The sequence below is a fragment of the Xiphophorus hellerii genome, chromosome 10 (genome assembly GCF_003331165.1).
Source record: "Xiphophorus hellerii strain 12219 chromosome 10, Xiphophorus_hellerii-4.1, whole genome shotgun sequence".
In the NCBI taxonomy this organism is placed as follows: domain Eukaryota; kingdom Metazoa; phylum Chordata; class Actinopteri; order Cyprinodontiformes; family Poeciliidae; genus Xiphophorus; species Xiphophorus hellerii.
In genome coordinates, this window is record NC_045681.1 from 1611825 (window position 1) to 1633505 (window position 21681).

The window sequence follows — 21681 nt, forward strand, 5'->3', positions numbered from 1 at the left end:
GATTGATGGCGTCCATTTCCCCCAGCGTGGGTTTGGATCCTGAGCTTCTCCTTTAACGTTTCAGTACCTCTCTTGTTGCACCGTGTCTCTGTGGAAGCCATTAAAGGGGGCCCTTTATGCAAAATTCACCTTTTACATGATTTATACTTCCATTTGGGTTTCTACTGCTTTTAGAAAAACAGAACAAGATCTTTAAAAAAAAAATCAAATAGCCGTTTTTCTGGCAATAAGTTCAGTTTTTTTAGTGTTTCAAAAACCTCCTGATTGTTAAGTCACATTGAAGAGCACTACACCGTTACCAAGCAACCCCAGTCGAGCCCCGTTACCTAGCAACAGCTGCCGAGTCCCAGCACGTTTGCTTAGCTGGTTTTACTGCTGTAAAAGTGTTTAGTTGTTGACTTAACATCCAGAAACCACTTGCTGTATTCTTGTTGGTTGTGCAGGAGGCTCCACTTCTGTTTTTCAAAGATGTACTGTTGTATAATTGCGGATCAGTTTGCAGCCATTTTCACGTGAGTGTAAACGTTGAGTTAGAGGCATGGCCAGCAGCAGCTTATTGGGATTTAAAGTGACAAAACACAATTTGGGAGCTCATTCTGACTAAAATCTCATTATCCAAGAATGATTTTGTGCAAAAATAAAAAAGTAATAAACATGTTTTGTATAGGCCATATATTTATCCTAACCTGTCCAAGGAAGCATAATAGGTCACCTTTAACGCCTCTACTCTACGACGGTGCATTAGGGCCATTTAGATAAGACAAAAAGGAGTACATTTCCACCAAGAAACTCAGAAATTTAGAGTTGTATCTCAGAAATGTTCTAGAAGAAACTGGGAAATTTTAGAGTTTGGAAATGAGAAAATTTGTAAAACAACAAAAACATTAGATTAATCTGAGATATTTTAATCAAAAAACTTGGAAATTTCCAGGTTTCACAAGTCAAAAAATTTAAGAGTTTTATAAGTTCAAAACTCAGATCAGCTGCAATTTTTTTCTTGAAAGTTTCTCAGGTTCATTTCAAGATTTCACAGTTTTTTTCTATCATATTTTAAATTTTTGAAACTCACAAATTTCCAAGATTTTCCTACAAAATTTATGATATCAATGCCACATTCTGGAAAAATTGAAGTTTTGAGGTCCAAAAGTGAAAAATTTGCTAGAAAAAAAAAACTTGAAATTTTCTAGGAGAAAGATAAAAATTTCTGAGAATGAAAAGTTGACAATTTGCAGTCTTGGGGACAAATTTTCTTTTTGTTGTTGCAAATTTTGGACTTTTGGAGCTCACAAAATGTCAATTTTTTCTACAATATTTATGAAATTATTCTCAAAATTTCTGAGTTCTTGCCAGAATTTTAGTCTTTTATTTATCTACTTATTTATTTTTGTCTAAAATGGCTGCTTTACGCCGTCGGAACTACGAGTCGTCAGTGCGCTCAAACGCAGATTTCGATGGCAGTCGCCATGACCATCTGGCTCTTGTTCTTGTCTCGGCCCGGGGCCTGGTGCTGCCCGGCCTCCTCTCTGGGAGACAGCGGGTCGGACAGGACGCTGCGTTTGAGCGGCGCCGGGCGGAGGCAGGACGTTCCCGGCGGCGTGGACGGCTCCGGGTGTCTGATGGAGGAACGCGAAGACGACGCGGTGCAGCTGCCGGTGCACACTCCGGAGCTGGACCTCTCTCCCCGTTTGGCTCGGTAGGACGCCCGGCGCCGCAGCTCGCTCACCAGCTCGTACTTGATGAAGCAGAAGATGTCCTTGACGCCGCAGCGCTTCTCCGGCTCGGCGGCCAGCAGCCTCTGGAACATGCGCAGGGCGTCGTCAGTGAAGCGGCGCCACTGGGACGGGTAGGTCCCGGCGGGGCAGCCCGCTTTCTGCCAGCGCCGGAACTCCTCGTAGAAGGCGTCGGCCGGCATGGCGGCCTCCCAGGGGAAGTTCCCCGTCAGCATGCAGAAGACCAGCACGCCGAACGCCCACACGTCCATGCTAGTGGTGACCAGGAAGCCCTCGGCGCGGTTGGCACGGCAGACCTCCGGTGCCGTGTAGGGGATGGTGCCGCTCACCCGCTTCACCCGGCAGCCGACGCGCCGCGTCATGCCGAAGTCAGCCAGCTTGATGCGGCGGCACTCGCGGTCGAACAGAAGCACGTTTTCGGGTTTGACGTCCCGATGCACCAGGTTTTTACTGTGCATGAAGTCCAGAGCCAAACCGAGCTGCTGCATGCAGCGCTTCACCATCTCCTCCGGCAGGCCGACCTGCAGGACAGACAGGAAAAAACGATTTCTGACGGTTTCCTCACACACCGTCACGCTACAGATCATCAAGATAATTTTAATATCAGAGGGAAATAATCTCACCAAAAAAAAAAAAAAAAGTTTTCAAATGAAAAGCTAACCAAGAACTCCTGGCTCCAAGTAGAAGAGTAATTACCGCCTGAAAACTATTTGGGCTGAAAACTATGGCAGCATCAAACTATGGCAGCACCAAACTATGGCAGCATCAAACTATGGCAGCACCAAACTATGGCAGCATCAAACTATGGCAGCATCAAACTATGGTAGCACCAAACTATGGCAGCATCAAACTATGGTAGCATCAAACTATGGCAGCATCAAACTATGGCAGCACCAAAATATGGCAGCATCAAACTATGGTAGCATCAAACTATGGCAGCACCAAAATATGGCAGCATCAAACTATGGCAGCACCAAAATATGGCAGCATCAAACTATGGTAGCATCAAACTATGGCAGCACCAAAATATGGTAGCACCAAACTATGGCAGCACCAAAATATGGCAGCATCAAACTATGGCTCCCGTCAACTGCTAGTCACCAGAAGACAAGCCAGCTTTTATTTTGGTAGTCCACTTATCGGCAAGTGAATTTCAATATTAGCTAAATATTTAGCTTTAAACTAAATATTTAACATGCAACCTAAATATTTAGTTTGAGGCTAAATATATAGTTTAAAGCTTAATATTTAGCTTCCTTGCTAATTATTTTGTTTGGAACTAAAATTTTGTTGTAGGCTAACTATTTCCACATTAGACCAGGTTACTTTGGTTCTTTTTTTCCTTTAATGAATGAAATTCTCATTTGAACATTTTCGATTTGTCTGGGTTATTTTTTGTCTCATACTGACATTTGCTGAGGATTCTTTTCTTAGAGCTCTATTCTGCAGAGAGGTGACAGAGGGAGGAGAAACTAAATGAAGACGAGATTTGGAAAAGAACATCGACATGCTGATAAAAGGAATACTAAAATATGAATTTTCTTTGTAATTTTCCTTGCAATCAGTTTTAGCGCTGCTTTAAAGAGCCCTTGAAGTCCCTGCACATCAGCTGGAGAGAGACTCAAACTGTAAAATGTGGTGCAGAAGGAAATCCATCCTCAGGAGAGCTTATTATAACTTCAAACATTATGACCGACTGCAGCGCTTCGTTTCGGTGTTCAAACCTTTCTCACGTTGGTCAAAACTGTCGACTCAAAAGTAATCATGTGTCAAAGAAACCTAACCAAAAATAAATAAATATCAAGTTAATAAAAAAGGTTGATTACATTTTTTAGTTATTTTTTTGCAATGGATATTTATTATTGATCCAATTTATTGTAGGGTCAATTGAAGATAGAAAAAAGGCAGAGTAAACTTCCGCCAAAAAGCTGAAATTTCTTAGAATTACTTCAGAAATTTTCAAGAAAAAACCTGGAAATTTCAGTTTTTCAAAAGTCAAATATTTGACAGAAAAAACTCAGAAGTTTTTAGATTAAACTCAGAAATTTGAAAGAAAAACATTTAAATTTCTGAACTCAAAAAGTCAAAAAATTTGAGCGAAAAAAACCTGGAAATTTCAGTTTCCAAAATAAATTTTAAAAAAATCTGACATTTTGAGATAAATCTCCAAAATATTCTAGGAAAAACTTGGAAAACTCTAACATTTTTAAATTGAACTAAGAAATTTGAAGGAAAAAAAATGTTACATTTTGGAGTTTTAACATTTGAAACTCTTTGAATTTCCAGCAAGTTTTTTGCCGAAAACGTATTTCTCTTACGCCCAAATACGCCACAGGGGATTTTGAAGTTTGCTGAATTAATAGAAAGGTTTTTAGTTTTCAGTTTCTTTTGGGCTCAATCGAATAAAATAGTTTTCAGTAATAAGAACAGGATTTGAGTCACATTCTTTCAAAAAGCTTGCTATATTTAGCCAAGTTTAATAAAAAATAAAAGATGATTTGGGTGCAGGAAAGTAAAAGTCTCTGTATAAACTTGGTTTTACTTTTTGTTAAAGCTGTATTATAAAAAAGACAAATGCTTTCTAAGAAAATTATTTTGGTAAATTTAAAAATTAAAACTCTCCGTCTGCATCTGGGCCAAATTTATATTATTCTTTTTAAATGTACTTGGGGGCCACACAAAAACAGTACAATGGCCACGAATGGCCCCCAGGGCTCGCTTTGAAGGGGTGTCAAAAGCGAGGCAGGTGGCGACTGATGGAGGGTGTTGTGCTGGCGCTACCTGCGGCGGTATGATGTCGAAAAGGTCGCCGGCGGGGGCGTACTCCTGCCCGAACACGTAGCTGTCCTCCGTCTCGAACAGAACGTCGAGGACTTTGATGATGAACGGGCTGCAGCTCAGAGAACCCGTCAGGCTGAACTCCCGCAGGAAACTCTTCAGCTTCGTCTTGTTCTTCATCACAAACTTGAGCGCCATTTTGGTGCCTGAAAAACCAGGAGAAATCTTTTCAGATTGCCCCGCTGGATCCCTGCAGAGGAAACGTTAAATGTTGCCCTTGGAGAGAAATGTTGTGAATAAGCAGCTCCTTACATGAGTTTGTTTTATGTATTTTGAAACTTCAGTCCTCAAAAGGGCCAGTATCATGTGTTCTCCAGCACATAGTGTGATTTTATAGCATCGAGTAACTGTGTTACCTTCAGTTATAAAGCTGCTGTATATATCAAACGTGACTTCAAAAAATGTGACTTCCCAATGTGTTGTCTTAAAATTGGGCATCTGTCTCTTTAAAATCTCCTGCTCTTTCTGAAGCTCCGCCTCCAGGAAGTCATCCCAACATGGCTCCTCTATTAACCCTTTAATGTTTTTACCAGTGTTGCTCTGAGCAGCAGCTCCGATAATGAGCTCAGCAGTTTCACCAGCTGGTTGCTAATTGCTGCTGGCTAGTCTGAAGGAGCTGAGTGGGGGAGAGGCTGCGCCTCGAAGGCGGAGCTATATACACCCAGGCGTTTTGCACAGCTGAATGGTTGCCATGGAGATTAAAGGATTTCTCAAACATGAATGGAAGAATCAATTTTCAGGTATTATTTGGCTCCTCCATTAAATCGTGTTCCAAATTATTATGCAGGTGATATTTTCTCAGATTTTCCTAAATGTTCAATGTAAATGATGGTCAGTATAATTTTCAAGTCATGAACTATTACAGTATAAATCAGATTTTACTGAACAAAGCTCCCATGAGAACAGGATTTTTTCCAAAAGTAAAAAACTCAAAATGCAAAATGTTCCAAATTATTATGCACAGCAGATTTTATAAACATTTTATGGATTATAAAGAACATTAAACGGTCATTCTGTGAATGTGCAGCATTAAATGTTCACATGTACTAAAATCAAAAGCTATTTCAATCAGAACCATCTTAACAGACCCAGTTCCATGTTAACTTTGGACCTTCTCTGATATCACAGCTCAATTCTGGATCCATTGAACTTGTGAGTTTGTGGAAAGTTTCTGCTGAATTTCTCTGCAGGATGTCAGAAAACCTTCCAGAGCTGCTGGTTGATATGAACTGGATTCAGATCTTCTGCTTGAGGAAACTCCAAAGGTTCTCAATAGGGTTGAGGTCAGAGGTCAGAGGAGGATGGTGACCACTCCATGAGTTTCTCCCCTTTTATGCCCATAGCAGCCAATGACACAGTGGTTTTCCTGGCAGCATCAGATGGTGGATTGTCATGATGAAGATGATTTTGCTACTGAAGGTTCGGCTCTTCTTTTAGAACCATGACAGAAAATGATCAGTCAGAAAGTCCAGATACTTTGCTGAGGTCATTTTTACACCTTCAGGGACTCTGAAGGGGCCGACCAATGATTCTCTCCCCATGATTCGGCCCACAGCATGACTCCACCACCTCCTTGCTGACGTCACAGCCGTGTTGGGATGTGGTGGCCATCCACCACCAATCCACTACTGCGTCCATCTGGACCATCCAGGGTTGCACAGCAGTCATCAGTGAACAAGTCTGTTTGAAAATGAATCTTCATGTCCGGCTGGGCCCACTGGGACCGGTTCTGCTTGTGAGCTCTGGTTAGGGGCCCAATAGTAAGTTCCTGCACCACAAGCCTCTGGAGGATCCTCCACCTTGAGGCTCCAGAGGTTCCAGCAGCTTCTAATAACTGTTTGCTGCTTTATAAGGACATTTTAGCAGCTGCTCTCTTAATCTGATGAATGTGTCTAACAGAAACTTTCCTCATTCTGCCTTTATCTGTACAAACCATCTTTGTTCTGAATCAGCCACAAATATCTTTACAGAATGTTAACGCTTCAGTTTTTGTTAAATATCTAATGTTTTCATATCTTGTCATACGGCACTACACTATCTGATGATTTTCATCAGCAGAGATTCTTTCTCTTTCCCATGTTGCTTGAAACCTGTGGCCTGCTTAATAATGTGGAACATCCTTCTGAAGTAGATTTCCTTTAATTGAGCTCAGCAGACAAACTAATCAACCAGCTCTCTGAAATTAATTATAGTGATTCAAAGACACACAATAGCATCTATAAATTTAATAGCACAACAAAAAAATTCATCTTTATGACACTTAAATCCAATTTGCATAATAATTTGGAACACGGTGTAATTCTGTTCATAATTGCAGCAGACGTACTTTAGGTCAGTCGATTTTTATTTATATTAATGTAAGACTTAATTTTACCCATCTGTACCGTCACATTTGTACGACAGCGTGTTAGGGCCAATGTAGATAGAAAAAAAGGACGAAAAAAATTCTGCCAAAACTCTCAGAAATATTTAAATTAATCTCAGAAATTTTAAATGTTCAAGTCAAAAATTGACCTTTCAAACTCAGAAATGTCTCGAAATTTTCAATTTTCGGAGTACAGAAATTCCACATTTTTTCTATAACTTTCCTGAGATCAGTGTAAAACAATTAAGAAGTTTTTGGCCAAAATTTACTCCTTATTTTCTATCCTAATACGGCATCATACATTTGACTAACATGTCAACGTATTTCATGTTTTCTCACTTTCTGTGTTCATGCCACCAAATGAATCACTTAACTGTCATAAATTAACACAATCTTCTGAGATTATACTCAGACTTTTTTTTCCATCTGTGGCACTAATCATCTCCCGTAGGTGGGAGGTCGTAGGGACTCACCCTGCGTGCGGTGAGCCACCAGGTCCACCTTGCCGTACGTTCCCTTCCCCAGCTCCCGGATGTGTTCGTACTGCTTGGCTACGTCTGCGGCGGACAGCGAGGTGATGGCCAGCGCCTGCATGTCCTCCACCGGAACCGCTCCGCAGTAGCTCGGTTTGGACGTGGGCGACCCCCCGCCGCTGCCCGCTCGCCCCGGCCCGGAGGGGGAGAGAGACAGGCTTGCCTTGACGCTCTGCGGCAAGCTGGCGGGAAAGGAAAACACGGTTAGAATCGACGTTTCTCCAACATGGCGGCTCTTCGCTTTCATGCTATCGATTCGGGGCGAGCACCGCCATGAGGAGAACTTTCAGTAAATGCATCAGACTTCCTGCTGTGCCCAGACGACTCTGCTAAGCTTTCAGATACGGCAGGCCTCAGACAGCACTTACTGGCAAGCAGCTACAGAAAAATCAATAGCAGAAAGACGAGCAAATGGCAATAAATCTGGAGCTGACAGCTTCATGCGTGCTTACAAGAGCAACAACTACATCTGCATTTACAGTGAGAAACAGAAGAGATACTGAAAGTGGAGGTTATAGGTTAAAAAAATATAGGGCTCAAACGATTAATCGTGATTAATTGATTCTTGGAACTGAACTCTACCAGGTCTGTTTATGTTGCTGTTCTCATAGAAAAAATTGGAAAGTTAAACTGCGATTATTTTCATTATATTTATTTCAGACTGAAACGATTAGTCCAATTAATCGTGATTAATCCATTTAATTGTGAATATTATTACAGAAATAATCTTGACTAGCTGAACTCTACCAATACTGCTTGTTTTTGTTCTCATAGAAAAAAAGTTGAAAGTTTAACAGCAATTATTTTTAGTTAAAGCTGAAACAATTAATTGGGTTAATCATGATTAATCGATTACTGAAATAATCTTCACTGGCTGAATTCTTCCAGGACTATTTATGTTGTTGTCCTCTTGGAACAAGGTGGATCAACAACAGCTATTTTCATTATTTTTATCCAAGACTGAAACAATCCATCAATATAATTGTGATTAATCGATTACAGAAATAATCTTGATTTGCTGAACTCTACCAGGATTGTTTATGTTGCTGTTCTAATAGACAAAAGTTAAAAAGTTCACAACAACAATATTTTTTAAAATTTCTATGTAGGAACTATTAATCTGTTTACTCGTGATTAATCGGCTGATGAAATAATTGTCAACACATTCAGTATCAATTAATCGTTAACTGGAGTATATACATATATGCCTCAAAAAAGGCCATTTTCTGAAAAAATTCAAAACAGTAATTAAGCCAAAACTGTACAAAATATATAAACATTTTGCATTTATGATAAAAACACTTTTCTGTAAATACCTTTTCCAAGAACACCTGAAGTGTCAGTTCTAGCTTCACCCGGCTCAGATCTATTAAAGGAATGCTGTTATTGCATTTTAGGAAATGAAATGTTAATTTTCTTTTTAAAAAGGAATTGATTTATTTGTTTATTTGAACCTTTCAATGTATTTCTAATATTCTATGAAAAAGGCTGAAGTGGTTAAATGAAAATCTGTAGATTGTGCCATTTTTAAATTAATCGATTAATCATTAGAATAATTGATATGTTAATCTGAAATAATCATCAGTTGCAGTTCTAGAAGTATTAAATCAGGAAGCTTCACATAAAGTGAGATTGCTTCTGTCTCCGTTACTGTTTGAACAACAACGAAACTAAAACAAACGACACATCTCACTAATGATCTTACCCACTGTCTCCGTCTCCTTAACTCAGCCTCCCTGCACACCCAATCAGATTTAATCATCCAATCATGCACAGCATGCACACACACAATACAAATAGGCTCCAAATCAGCACAAGCCATTCTGCTCATGGCCTTTTTCATCCATCATTCAGAGCTAAAAGCTTCTCTTTTGTTCCTTTTTCTTTCCCTGCAGCCAATTTCACAGCAGCGTTGCTTTAAACCAGGTTCAAAGAAGTGCACCGAAAATGTGTCTGCCACTCACTGGGCTCCTCTGGTGGAAAACCATGAATTAACGACACGCTTTGGAGGCGAATGTAGATGGGAGAACATGGATCAGAAAGTTTGGTTCAGGTTTTTGGAGGGAGAAGATCTGGTAGGAGGAGATAAAGTCGAGTTGGACTGAATCTCTGTGGTTTTGGTATGAAAGGAGGAATCTGGAAACAGGAAGGATTATGGTGTGGTATTAGTGCCAAAATTAAGACTTTTGTGCACCCAGTGGTGACTGCTTCCTTGTTGCAAGAAGCTACTTCCTGATCTGATTAATGATCATTAATCATTACTGAGTTACCGACATTTTTAACTCGGCGTTAAGAGGAATGTTAGCGTCCGTTAGCTTTGAAGAGGCTGAGATCTAGCATGCTGAGGGTTGTATATTATCAAATATAGGCTGGTGTTAGCATTGAATAGCTTAGGGTTAGCATAGGCTTGGTTAGCTGCTTTCATGCATATCGTTTCTTTCAGTGTTTCTTGGTGCAGCGCCCCCACTGGCGAAAGAGGGAAATGTATGCGATGCAACAAATCCCAAAAATTTATGGAAATTTTTGTCCCAAATCAAACAGAGTCTACTGGACAATCACCTCCAAGTACTGGAGAATTTAAGCAAGATAAAATTAAAAAATAGGTGGAATTAAGCCTCTAACAATAAGAATTAAATCAATTAAACAAATTAAAACAAGCTCAATAACTTCCATGTGAATGATTTATCGTTTTTTTTTTCTCCCAAAAACTGGTTGATAAAACTCTTTTTTTTTTTCATTATTAACATTACATTACTTGAAAATGATCTCAAACCAACAATATTGTCGTTTATCATAACTTCTGGGACAATTTATTGTCCAGCAAAATTTGTTATTGTGACAGACCTAGTTGGAATTGCCCTTTAGCCATGTAATGAATTTTGGCACTATTATTGCACCATAGAATGATGCTCTACAAATCACAACCATGAAAGTGATGATATAAGACGGTGTGGATTTTTCATCCTTCAAGTCTTTGTAGCAGTCCAGACTGATCAGTGGACCTGGTTGGTGATTTAATGTTAAAACCAGACAGACGGAGCGCTAGCATGTTAGCATGCTAACGATTAAGCATGTTAACATGTTAGCGCCCACCCTGCATGGATCACAGAGAGCCAAGTGGAGCGCAGGGCCTGCTCGACTGTCCCTCCACTCAGCTCCAGCTCCTAATCACATTACCCCGCTCCGACAAAAACTGGATTAGGAGTCCTGAAATGTGACGAGAAGGTTGGTCGTCTCAGGAAACACAGCACAGAGCCTCGGAGGTGTGCCAGTGGAGTTGGGTTATCTGAGGGATGATTGTGTGGAGGCTTTTGGCAGAGAGCGGGTCAGTCCGGCGAATCGGAGGCGCAGTCAAAGGCCCTTTGTGCTTTCACCTCTCACAGGAAGCAGCTGCAGGCTGCAGCACAACTCCAGCGTTTGTGGCTAACTGCTGCTTCATCCGAAAGAAAAGGTAGTGATCACACGCTCCACATACAGACGATCCATTTTTAATACTTGGAGGTACGAGTCCGACCCGAATATCTGCAAACGTTTTAAATCCGCCCACTGAACTCTGCCTGGACTGCTGTTCTCATAGAACAAGGTGGAAATCTCAACAGTTGTCATTTTCATTACTTTTATTTAGGGCTGAAACTATTAATTGTGATCAGATTTTAGAGGTTGTAGGATTTCTGTTTTGTGTTTAGCTAAAGACCACGATCCATTTCTTCTGCTAGCGCTAAACTAGCACATTTGTTTGGGTTGTATTTACCCACCATGCCCTGCGCTGTAGTCCACTTCCTGCTTTTGGAGCGGTCTCTGGTCCACTTTGTGTTCACATATGATTTCAAACAGAGTTCACTTCAACCAAACCGAGACCAAGGTTTGGAGGACCAGAATTCAATGTTTTTGGTCCGATTAGCATTTAAACCTCCACAATCCAACCAGACTTTCTGGACAACCATAATGGAGTCGGATTAAAGCGACTGAACAGGGCTGGCGTTAACGCATCCTACTGCAGTCAGGCTACTGGTCCATTCCCCCTCTGCTCTTCTGCCTGTTTCTACAAACACAAACAAGGAACTAAAAAAGTAAATAGACTGCAGACCCTCGCCACGTCTTTACCCTCTCTGCTAATAGACTAGCCGCTTTGCTCCGGGCCAAACAGCCATTATTAATGAGGACCGATTTCTCAATTAGCTGTCAAAACACCCAACATGCTTTGCCTCCAGGTCACAGAGAGAAACCCAATGAGACCGAAGCCGTTTCTCCCACCGTCTGTCTGCAAACGGAAACCAAACCTTTGGGCTTCATCTGTTTCTATCAGGTTGTTTTAGTGCGTCACTCAAACAGAACCAGCCCGTTAGAACTGAAACTGTTTCCAACTAAAACCACGGAGGACGTCGAGTCCACCAGAAAAAATAAATACTGATTTTAATCTCAGAGTTCAGTATTTTCTTTCTGAATCAGAATCGTTTCAATTGTTTTTGCTCCATCAGGCAAATCTTGTGTTAAAACTCAATTTGGGGCCGGCTTTCAGTCTGGATGGAGAGGAAGAAACAGTTACATAAATATTTACATATACTGACAATATCAGTGAAATACACCAAGAAATATTTGGTTATTAAGTTGGATTTTGACACAGAATTAGAATTGTGAGATTAAAATGAGAATTCTGTGAAAAACATCAGAATTTTGAGGAAAAAAGTCGGATTTCTTTTTGCTTTCTTAATCCTCTTCCTCATGAAGTTGACATCCTGTGCAGAAACCGGGTTTTCAATGGGAAACTGATTGTTTCAGTTCTACATGGTGGTTCAGACGAGCCCATTTGTTTCTGTGCGATGCGCTAAAACAACCTGACAGAAACAGATGATGTCTAAAGGTCTTTTTTTCTACTGTTTGTCAACCCCACCGAACGAAAAAACCTCCGTTTGCTGCGCTGCTGTCTGAGCGATCGGCCACAGACTCTCACTTTGACAAATCACCTGCTCTGCGCTCGGCCCGGCTCCCATATGGACCCCTGCTGTTAGCGCTCCAGATTCACCTGGCCTCCTGCTGGGAGGACCAATGAGCCAGGAAGGACGCTGGCCAAGGTGAAACGTCCCCAAACTTTGAAAGCAAAGCGGAAACGTCCGCAGTGACACTGGAAGGACAAACTGAGGCGACTCAGGCCGGACTGGGTTTGGTTCAGCGCTCAGCAGCAACGGCTTAAAGATACAATCCCACATTTTCATAACATATCCAGTTTTAATCTATTTTTTTCTTGGTTTATTTTCTAAAAAGATAAACAAGAATTGACTGAAATAAAAGCCAATTTTTAAAAATATTTTCTAGCATCCTTTCTATGAGTTGTACATATCAACATTTTTTCCTTAATTATAAAAATATATATTCATAATTAGGAATGCAAACAATTGACTTACAATTAATTGTCGATTAATGATTTATTAGATTAAAATGAATTCCAATAGATTAACTAATAATGTCCATTTAGACCACAGCTGTCAAACTCCAGCCCTGCAACTTTTAGATGTGCCTCTGCTGCACCTGAACAGAATAATTAGGTCATTAAGGCTCTGGAGAACTGATCTACACAAGGAGGAGGTCATTACGCCGTTTCATTCCAGTGTTTTGTACCAGTGGCTCATCTAAAAACTGCAGGACAGCAACTGGAGGCCTGGAGTTTGACACCTGATTTAGACCTTCTTGCAGTGATGCAGTTTGGACGCCATCCAGCAGAGGGCGCAGCTGGTCATCCTTAAGAGGAGCCAGTTGATACAGAAACAAAGATGACGGAGGGATAAAAGAACGGAAAAAAGAAACAATTCAGACAGAGTCCAGTTAGGGCCATTGTAGATAGACAATAAAAAAATAAATGGGGGGCGTGCCGTGGTGGCGTAGTGGTTAGCGCGACCCGTATTTGGAGGCCTTGAGTCCTCGACCCGGCCTTCGCGGGTTCGACTCCCGGACCCGACGACATTTGCCGCATGTCTTCCCCTCTCTCCTTCCCCGTTTCCTGTCAGCCTACTGTCATATAAGGGACACTAGAGCCCACGAAAGACCCCCTGGAGGGGTAAAAAAAAGAAAATTCCACCAAAAAAAACTCAGAATTTTTTTTTTGTTTAAAAAAAATCTAAAATTTGCTCGAAAAAAACTTTAAAACTTCACTATATGCTTTAATTTTTTGTTAGTTTTTGTGTTAGTTAAAAAAGTTACAATTACTTCTCATATTATTTCAACTTTATTCTCCTAATATTACAACATTTTTCTTGTTATATTATGACTTCATAAAAATTGTAGCCTGACCCTAATATTCTGTGGTAAAGTCCAAATAAACAGAAGCTGTAAAACAAGATGGCCGCCCTGACATCACTCTGAACTATGGAAACCAAAGGAATGCCAGATTTTCCAAATATGTAACCTTCAAAAACCAATAAAACACCAACACAGAAGTCATTCAGTTCAATATGAAGTGTGCAAACATCCGTACCAGGCAAATGATGCACAGACTTGTCCCCTGTCTCAAACTTTGAGCTTGGTGGCCCACAGTTATCCTTGCACATGTCCACAGCTGTGTTTAATTGGCCAGTTTGCCGTCCCTTCAGTTTGTAATGCAATTAGGAAATGGCATTCAACAGAAACCGGAAAGGTCAACCCGAGACATGGCAGAAAACCTTCAGAGATCCCGTCTCAGGAAGCCGAATCAGTCCCTGCAGAAACACCGGGGAACCGCTGGGTCATTAAAACGAGCAGCAAGATTTGCATGAATGTGACCTTCGCAGAGGAGAGGTTTAAAAACGAACATTTAAAATGTAAAAGCGATAAATGCTTCAGGTTTGTGTTCCTGCAATCATAGGAAACATTTTAAACTGAATCCTGAGTTTATTGGCATTTTGTCGCATTAAAAAGACAAACTTTTAAAAATATTTTATTGGGATTTTATGTTTAGTTTATATTCCTGAAACAGAAGAAAATTAAATTGGTGCTAGAAGGTTGTGGTGTAATTAGAATGGAAGTTAGCGCTTTAGCATTAGCTTCTGCTAAATACGGTGTTGGTATTTAGCTTTAGCATTAGCAGAACTAAAGTTTATGATTAGTTTTTTAGGGTTAGCAAAGCTAGTCTTTTAGTTAGTGCTACCCACCACTGCTATTTACATTTGTCAGTTTGGTGTTCCACAGGGCTCCGTTTTGGTTACATTGTTGTTTCTACTTTCTCTGCTGCCTCTTGGTCACATATTCTCATCTCTTACGGATATTTCCTACTATGATAAAGATATTCAGTTGTACATTTATTTTCATTCAGTTGAAAGTGGACATTTTATGAATAAATTTGAATTTAATTAAAAGTTGGATGGTTGAAAGTTTTGTCCAAATGAAGAAAAAATTGAAACAAATCTCTGGGACTTTTGGTTATTCTGTAAGAATATTTCCTACCTTTACTACACTGATGATATTCAGTTGAACTTCTTTTAATTCAATTGATATTGGACATTTTAATAAATGCTTGAATTTAATTAAAAACTTTCTTTAATTAAATTTAGAAAAAACTGAAGTACTTACTTTTGCACCAGAGAAAAATAACCATAACAGATGATTTTCTAAATCTTCTAAAGCCAGTAACGTTACCAGTTACTGGCTTGGAATAACCTTCTGAAACTGGTAGATCCAAGGATTCTCACTGTCAAAGATGCACTTTTCAGATTTTTATTGCTAAAACGTTTAGAAATGCCACATATTTTCATTGAACCTTACAACGAAGCACTGTTTTATATTAAAATACATTAAATTTGGACCGAATACAGAAAACTTAAACCAAATAATCTCAAACAGGAAGAAACTTGGGGGGGAAAAACCAGCCCAACGAGAAAGAAAACAGCTTTTATCCACAGCAACTTCTTAACTTCATGCTTTTTGGAAATGAGGTCATCTTTTACAATCTGATTAGGACTCATGATGAAAGTGCTTTCCATTGATTTGCATCCCGCTGCATTTCCTCTGGCACTTTCTATCATCATCAGAGTTTAAAGATTAAAGCTCCAGCTGCAAAAACTTTCCCCTGCGGCATCTGATTATGGATGCCAATCATAATAAGTGTCGTCGCCATCATCCTCGGCTAGCTGCAGGTCACACTGTACCCACCGACACCATTATATTCACACAAGCCAGTAACCTCCGCCTGTAGCAGGGAGTCTTTGTCCGAGGAAGATGAGAGGAAGAAATCCAGCGAGGCGCGAACAGAACATGGAGCGCGTCCCTTTGATGCTAAACGCACGAGGGAAATCTGATGCTAATATGAGCTCAGTAAAATGGGGGTGTCGCCAAATGATGCAACGGCGGCATAAGGTGATTAGTTCTGCTGGAAGTGGCTAATGTTGATTTGCTAAGCTGCTCCCTTCTTCACTTTGAAACCGAAAACCAGCTACTGATCAACTCTGAAACCGTCTCAGCTCCTAGGAGGAGTTGGCATTTAAATGTGAAATTATCACTGACAATAAATTAAATGATTGTCATAATTACTGAATAGTGAATAAAAAGCCTTCTTAACGTTGATGTTTCTTTAAATATTTTGTAATATTGTCTGTGCTAAGCTAATGCTAATGCTGTTTGGGGGGCCATGGCACAGAAACGTTTGGGAACTCCTGATTTAAATCACACTTCTCTATTGGTTTGTTTATCATGACCAATAATCAAGTCTGTTGAGATGTGAAAAGAAGTAAATATTTTTACAACAGTCCCATAATGTAGCACCAATTCACTAAAAATATCTTCCAAAGGAGAAAAACATGGTCAATTCCTATTTAGTTTCATAGGATCATCAATCAGTTCATACTGAGTAACTAACCCCAGTCAACTCATTTATTGACAGATAGAAGATATAAATGTGTCTTAAGATTAAATCTTTATGTTTCTGTTGATATTTTCATGGAAATTAGTTAAAGTTCCCTCTTTGGGTTAAACGGTGGTACAGTGAACCCTCGCTGTAACGCGCTTCACCTTCACGGCCTCGCTGCTTCTCTGAGTTGATTTTTTTCACAGTGCATTGTGTTCTGCGTCCTGATTGGCTAAACGGTCTCCGTGCTTCTTCTCTACCTGTGTGCCAATAACGTTACGCTATTTAAATATACAGCTTGGTAAATTTTGGCAAATATTTTTGCCCAGAAGGAAAAAAGAGCGACAACAACAACAACTACGGATAACTACGTTCTTTTTCTGAAAAAACTCACCTGCACCTCAGGCTTCAGGAGAAAAAGCCACCAGAGAGCGAAGTCAGGCCGCAGGGTCAGTCAGAGGATCAGTGAAATACACCAGTCACTATTTGTCCTACTGTACTTCGTATTGATGATTAAAATGATTATTTTACTGTAGTTATTTGTAAGAAAGCGTCATATTTGTAAAAAAAAAAATGCTTAGGCCTGAAAAGAGTTTTTGTTTATTTGGTTTCAATGTAGAGTATTTAATTATGTTGTATAATAATTGTAAAAAAATAAAGGTAACTACTTCACGGATTTCGCCCATCACTGGTTCTTTTTGGAGCCTAACCTCCGTGAAAAACGAGGGTTCACTGCACTGCAGTTGATTTTCCTTATTGGTTCCAATAATCCATGGTTGATGTTTACATCACTCAGGTATAAAACAAACTATCTCACCATTTTGCTGCAGATATTTATGTATATTTCAGTTTTTGTGTTCCTGTAATTTAATAATAAATCTAATAAATGCCAGAAAAACTCCAGTCTGGGAACGTTACCAGTTACTGGCTGGGAATATTATTCGTCACTCTTCCAAAGGTAATCAACAATTGCAGAAGTTAATGCTCCAAATCCTGTAATAAATACAGTAATAATGTCAAAATGTCATTATTTTTATTTACTGCCTGATCACATAACGCCACAGAATCTAAAGAAATCTAACTAAATTGACCAAAGGGTTGAAATTTGCTTTTAAAAACAGCTAAAATGAAGGAACTTCATAGAAAATTGCATGTTTAAGTCAAGAAAAAGGGTAACATTTGTTTTCATTCATTATAACTTATTTACATGTTTGCAGGGTTTGTTTATTTCCCTCTGCAAAGTGAATCTGCATTTAAAACAACCAGCGTAAAAAAAAATCCAGCCATTACCCTTTTATTTTCAAGTAATAATCATAAACATTTTAATTATGCATGTTCATTTCTTTGAGTCATTTGGTTTGGAGGGAAACGGTTTGTTTATTCCAGCTGGAGTGGGTCAATTTCCTCTTTAACAGCATGAAAACTCATTTTTGCTGCTATTTGCAGAGTCTGCCTGAAACATTTACCCGAGCTGCATTTAGAGGAGACAATTTCAGAGAATATGTGAGGAGCATGTTTCCACCAGCAAAACTGCTCATCAGCTGTCGATTCTTACTGGGAAATCATCCTGAAATGTGAATTATTTATGCAGCAACCAGAGGCTGCTTTGAATATGAATTGTTTTGGACTCTAACAAAACGCAGGTCTGCAGAAGCAAATAAACACGAGTCGCTGGCCCCTCTGCCGTGTTTGTGACCCATTAGCAGCCTCCAGGTTTCGCTTTTTGCAGAAATTTTAAAGTCAGATGCTCATTAAGATGCATTAAAAATGAGATTCCACCTGTCTGGTCCATTTTTCTGCATCAGCTAACAATAGACATGAAGATTAAAGAGCAGAGGGGAAAACAACTGAGCAGCTGTTCAGGGAAAAATGATGCGACCAAAGTCAGATTTTTGCTTTTCAAGTCGTTAAATGCATCAAAATTATGATTTTTCACCATTTTATGTCTCTGAATATTGCAACAGATCTGTTTTGGGTCTAACGATTATTTCAGTAATTGATAAGTTCAACAATTATTCTGACAATTGATTAATTGCTTAATCAGATTTTTTATTGTGTACAGTATCAGAAGTAATTAAACAAATAATTCAATTCCTTTTTAAAATAAGAAAATAAACATTTTAAAAGTTAGTGACAAGATAAGCCCTTCAATTAAATTCAATACTAAGATTTGAATAATTAACTAATACTTGGGTAGTAAAATGTGTTTGATAGCAGATTCTCTTAGTTTGAACCAGCTGAAGCTAAATATAAGCAACTTAATGAGTTCTGGGTAAAAATTAGTTACAAACAAAGAAGGTTTTTCATGTTAAATGCTAAATATTAGCAGTTTTTGTTCAGTTTTGGCTGAATTGCTGCCCTTTCTTCAGTCTGTATGTTATAGTTAACGATTATACAACCACCAAATTAACTGATGGTTACTTTAAACAAAGAAGGTTTTTCACCTTAAATGCTAGTTTTATATAGCTTTGGCTTAATTACTAGGTCTGTATGCTAAAGTTAACGATTATTAGACTTTAGTAAATTAGCTGAAGGTAATTTTAATAATGATTCATCTGAATAATTATTTCAGCCTTAATTTCTTCAAGTTTAATATTTCTGGTTTCCTTTGGAGATTAATCTTGCCTTGATTTTCTGTTGGATTAATTTTCTCTTATAAACCGGAAGAAGAAAACCTGAACTATTTGCTGCACAAAACAGAGTAAATTCAGAATAAAAAAACAACAGTGAGAGGGTCAAAGGTCATTTGGTGTGAATGATGAATTGGAGGATTCGTGGACTGGATTTTCCACTTTTTCTGGACCCAGTTGGAAGCTCCTCATCGGGTGTTGCTCACCTGCTGGCGACCTGCCTCTCTCCTCCATGGTCCTGCATCTGCTCGGAACCGACTAACCGAATCTTCGCTTTCAAATAGCAAAAATATTTCTCCAGAACAGAGAAGTTGAAGTCCCAGTTTTGTCCGTCAGTTTGAGACTTTGTTCGGAGGAATCAGAGCCACATGTGGAGCGTGAGAAGCGGGATGTGGGAGCCGTTAACCGACCAAGCAGCTGCGGGAGGCTGCGTGTTTATCTCCCGCTCCTCCGGTGGTCCGCATGACCCACTTCCACTTCCACACGCAGGAGACGCGGAGAGGAGCCCATTCATTCACACCGCCGAGGCTCGGATCTCTGAACAAACCTTCAGGTTGAGTCCGGGTCGTCTGCGGCCGTCGGTCCGCCCCGGTCCGTCCGTTCGTCCAGCGGGGCTCGAGAGGCGGGGAAGCGGGTTCAGATGTTCTGCATCTGCTGGTCCTACCAGTCATTGTTCACCGGCTCCACCCTCTGGATCACTACAGGCGCTCACGTGTGCTGGGTCCTAGCGCCGGGACAACAAGACGTTCAACATCAGCGACAAACACAAGTGGTGGGTCAGAGGGGCCCATGGACCCGGGGGGAAAAATGCTCACCCTACTGGCCCCACAGGGAACTGCATTAATTAGGCAGAGACATATTCTTCAATTAACACATAATATAAAATCCTGTGAATAAATATATATAGCACATAAAGATAAATACATATATATATATATATATATATATATATATATATATATATATATATATATATATATATATATATATATATATATATATATATATATAGATAGATAGATATATATATATATATATATAAAACTACTAACAATGCATGGAGGATTCCATCCCAAATCCAGCACCCTGAGACTGTACACGAGCCGCAAGGAAGGAGGCAGAGGACTAGTGAGTGTGAGAACCACAGTCCAGGACGAAACAACTAAGATCCATAAATACATCAGGGACAAAGCCTCAACAGACAATGTGCTCAGTGAATATCTCAGACAACAGGGAACGGAGATTGAGGTGCCAGAGATGCCATCATGGCAGGACAAGCCCCTACATGGGATGTACCACCAGCAAATAACCCAAGTGGCTGATATCAGTAAATCCTACCAATGGCTGGAAAAAGCTGGACTCAAGGACAGCACAGAGGCCCTCATCCTGGCCGCCCAGGAACAGGCCCTAAACACCAGAGCAATAGAGGCCCAGATCTACCACACCAGACAAGACCCAAGGTGTAGGTTGTGCAAGGAGGCCCCTGAGACAGTCCAGCACATAACAGCAGGGTGCAAGATACTGGCAGGGAAAGCGTACATGGAACGACATAACCAAGTTGCAGGCATAGTGTACAGAAACATCTGTGCAGAATATGGACTGGCAACCCCGAGATCAAAGTGGGAAACACCCCCAAAGGTGGCGGAGAACGCCAGAGCTAAGATCCTGTGGGACTTCCAGATCCAGACAGACAAAATGGTAATGGCGAACCAACCAGACATTGTCGTAGTGGATAAACAACAGAGGAAAGCCGTTGTGATAGATGTAGCAATACCAAGCGACTGCAACATCAGGAAAAAGGAGCACGAGAAACTAGAGAAATACCAGGGCCTCAGGGAGGAACTGGAGAGGGCCTGGAAGGTGAAGACCACAGTGGTGCCTGTGGTCATCGGGGCCCTCGGGGCAGTCACCCCCAAACTGGACCAATGGCTACAACAGATCCCAGGAACAACATCAGACATCTCAGTCCAGAAATGTGCAATCCTTGGCACAGCCAAGATACTGCGCAGAACCCTCAAGCTCCCAGGCCTCTGGTAGAGGACCCGAGCTCAGAGGATAAGAACCACCCGCGGTGGGTGAGAAGGGAATTTTTATATATATATATATATATATATATATATATATATATAAAATAAACATATAGAAACAAGAATACACTTGTATATTGTATATTTTACATTGTTTTTATACAATTGTAGAAGAAAGTATTATGTAATATATATAGTGAGAAAAAATTGACACGTGTATATAAACACACACTTCTACTTTTTTACTAAATAACTATACAGTAAAAGAAATACAACAATGTATAAAAACGATATATGTATTTACATTATATGTTTATATATATGCTATATTGTATGGATATTTAAGAAATAGATAGATAGATAGATAGATAGATAGATAGATAGATAGATAGATAGATAGATAGATAGATAGATAGATAGATAGATAGATAGATAGATAGATAGATAGATAGATAGATAGATAGATAGATAGATAGATAGATAGATAGATAGATAGATAGATAGATAGATAGATAGATAGATAGATAGATAGAACAGTGATGCATCTAAAAGTTTCAGGGTAGTATAGTAACTCTGGAGGATTGGACTAGGCCACCCCTGACCCGAACCAGGCCAGCTACCAATTAGATGCAGGTGCTTTTCAGAGTGGAGCGTCATGTGAGGCAGAAGTTTCCTACAGGTTATTCTGCAAACAGGAGCGTCATAAATCATCCTGAAGGCAGAGCTCTGTGTGCTTTAACTGGCACAAA

At 40.0% G+C, this 21681-nt stretch overlaps 1 protein-coding gene across 2 annotated transcripts; it reads right to left on the reverse strand.

Annotated features, from left to right (window-relative positions):
* Positions 1-1387: 1387 nt before the first annotated feature.
* sbk1 (SH3 domain binding kinase 1) lies at positions 1388-19716 on the reverse strand. Of its 2 annotated transcripts, none has more exons than XM_032574551.1 (4): positions 19112-19716; positions 7407-7648; positions 4512-4714; positions 1388-2251 (listed from the first exon to the last, which is right to left on the reverse strand). In XM_032574551.1, the coding sequence occupies exons 1-4, from the start codon at positions 19147-19149 to the stop codon at positions 1436-1438; spliced, it is 1299 nt and encodes a 432-aa protein (XP_032430442.1). In that variant the 5' UTR covers positions 19150-19716; the 3' UTR covers positions 1388-1435. The 2 variants fall into 2 exon arrangements, with proteins under 2 accessions (XP_032430442.1, XP_032430443.1); XM_032574552.1 differs by having other exon boundaries at positions 19453-19715.
* Between the last annotated feature and the right edge of the window lie 1965 nt (positions 19717-21681).

Bases quoted from the DNA above. Each gene is read 5' to 3' on its own strand.
- sbk1 (XM_032574551.1), bottom strand. From the start codon at position 19,149: ATGCAGGACCATGGAGGAGAGAGGCAGGTCGCCAGCAG. The intron at 4,715-7,406 runs GTGAGTCCCTAC...CTGGTTTTTCAG, and splicing joins GGTGGCTCACCGCACGCAGG to GCACCAAAATGGCGCTCAAG. The intron at 2,252-4,511 runs GTAGCGCCAGCA...TCTGTCCTGCAG, and splicing joins TCGACATCATACCGCCGCAG to GTCGGCCTGCCGGAGGAGAT.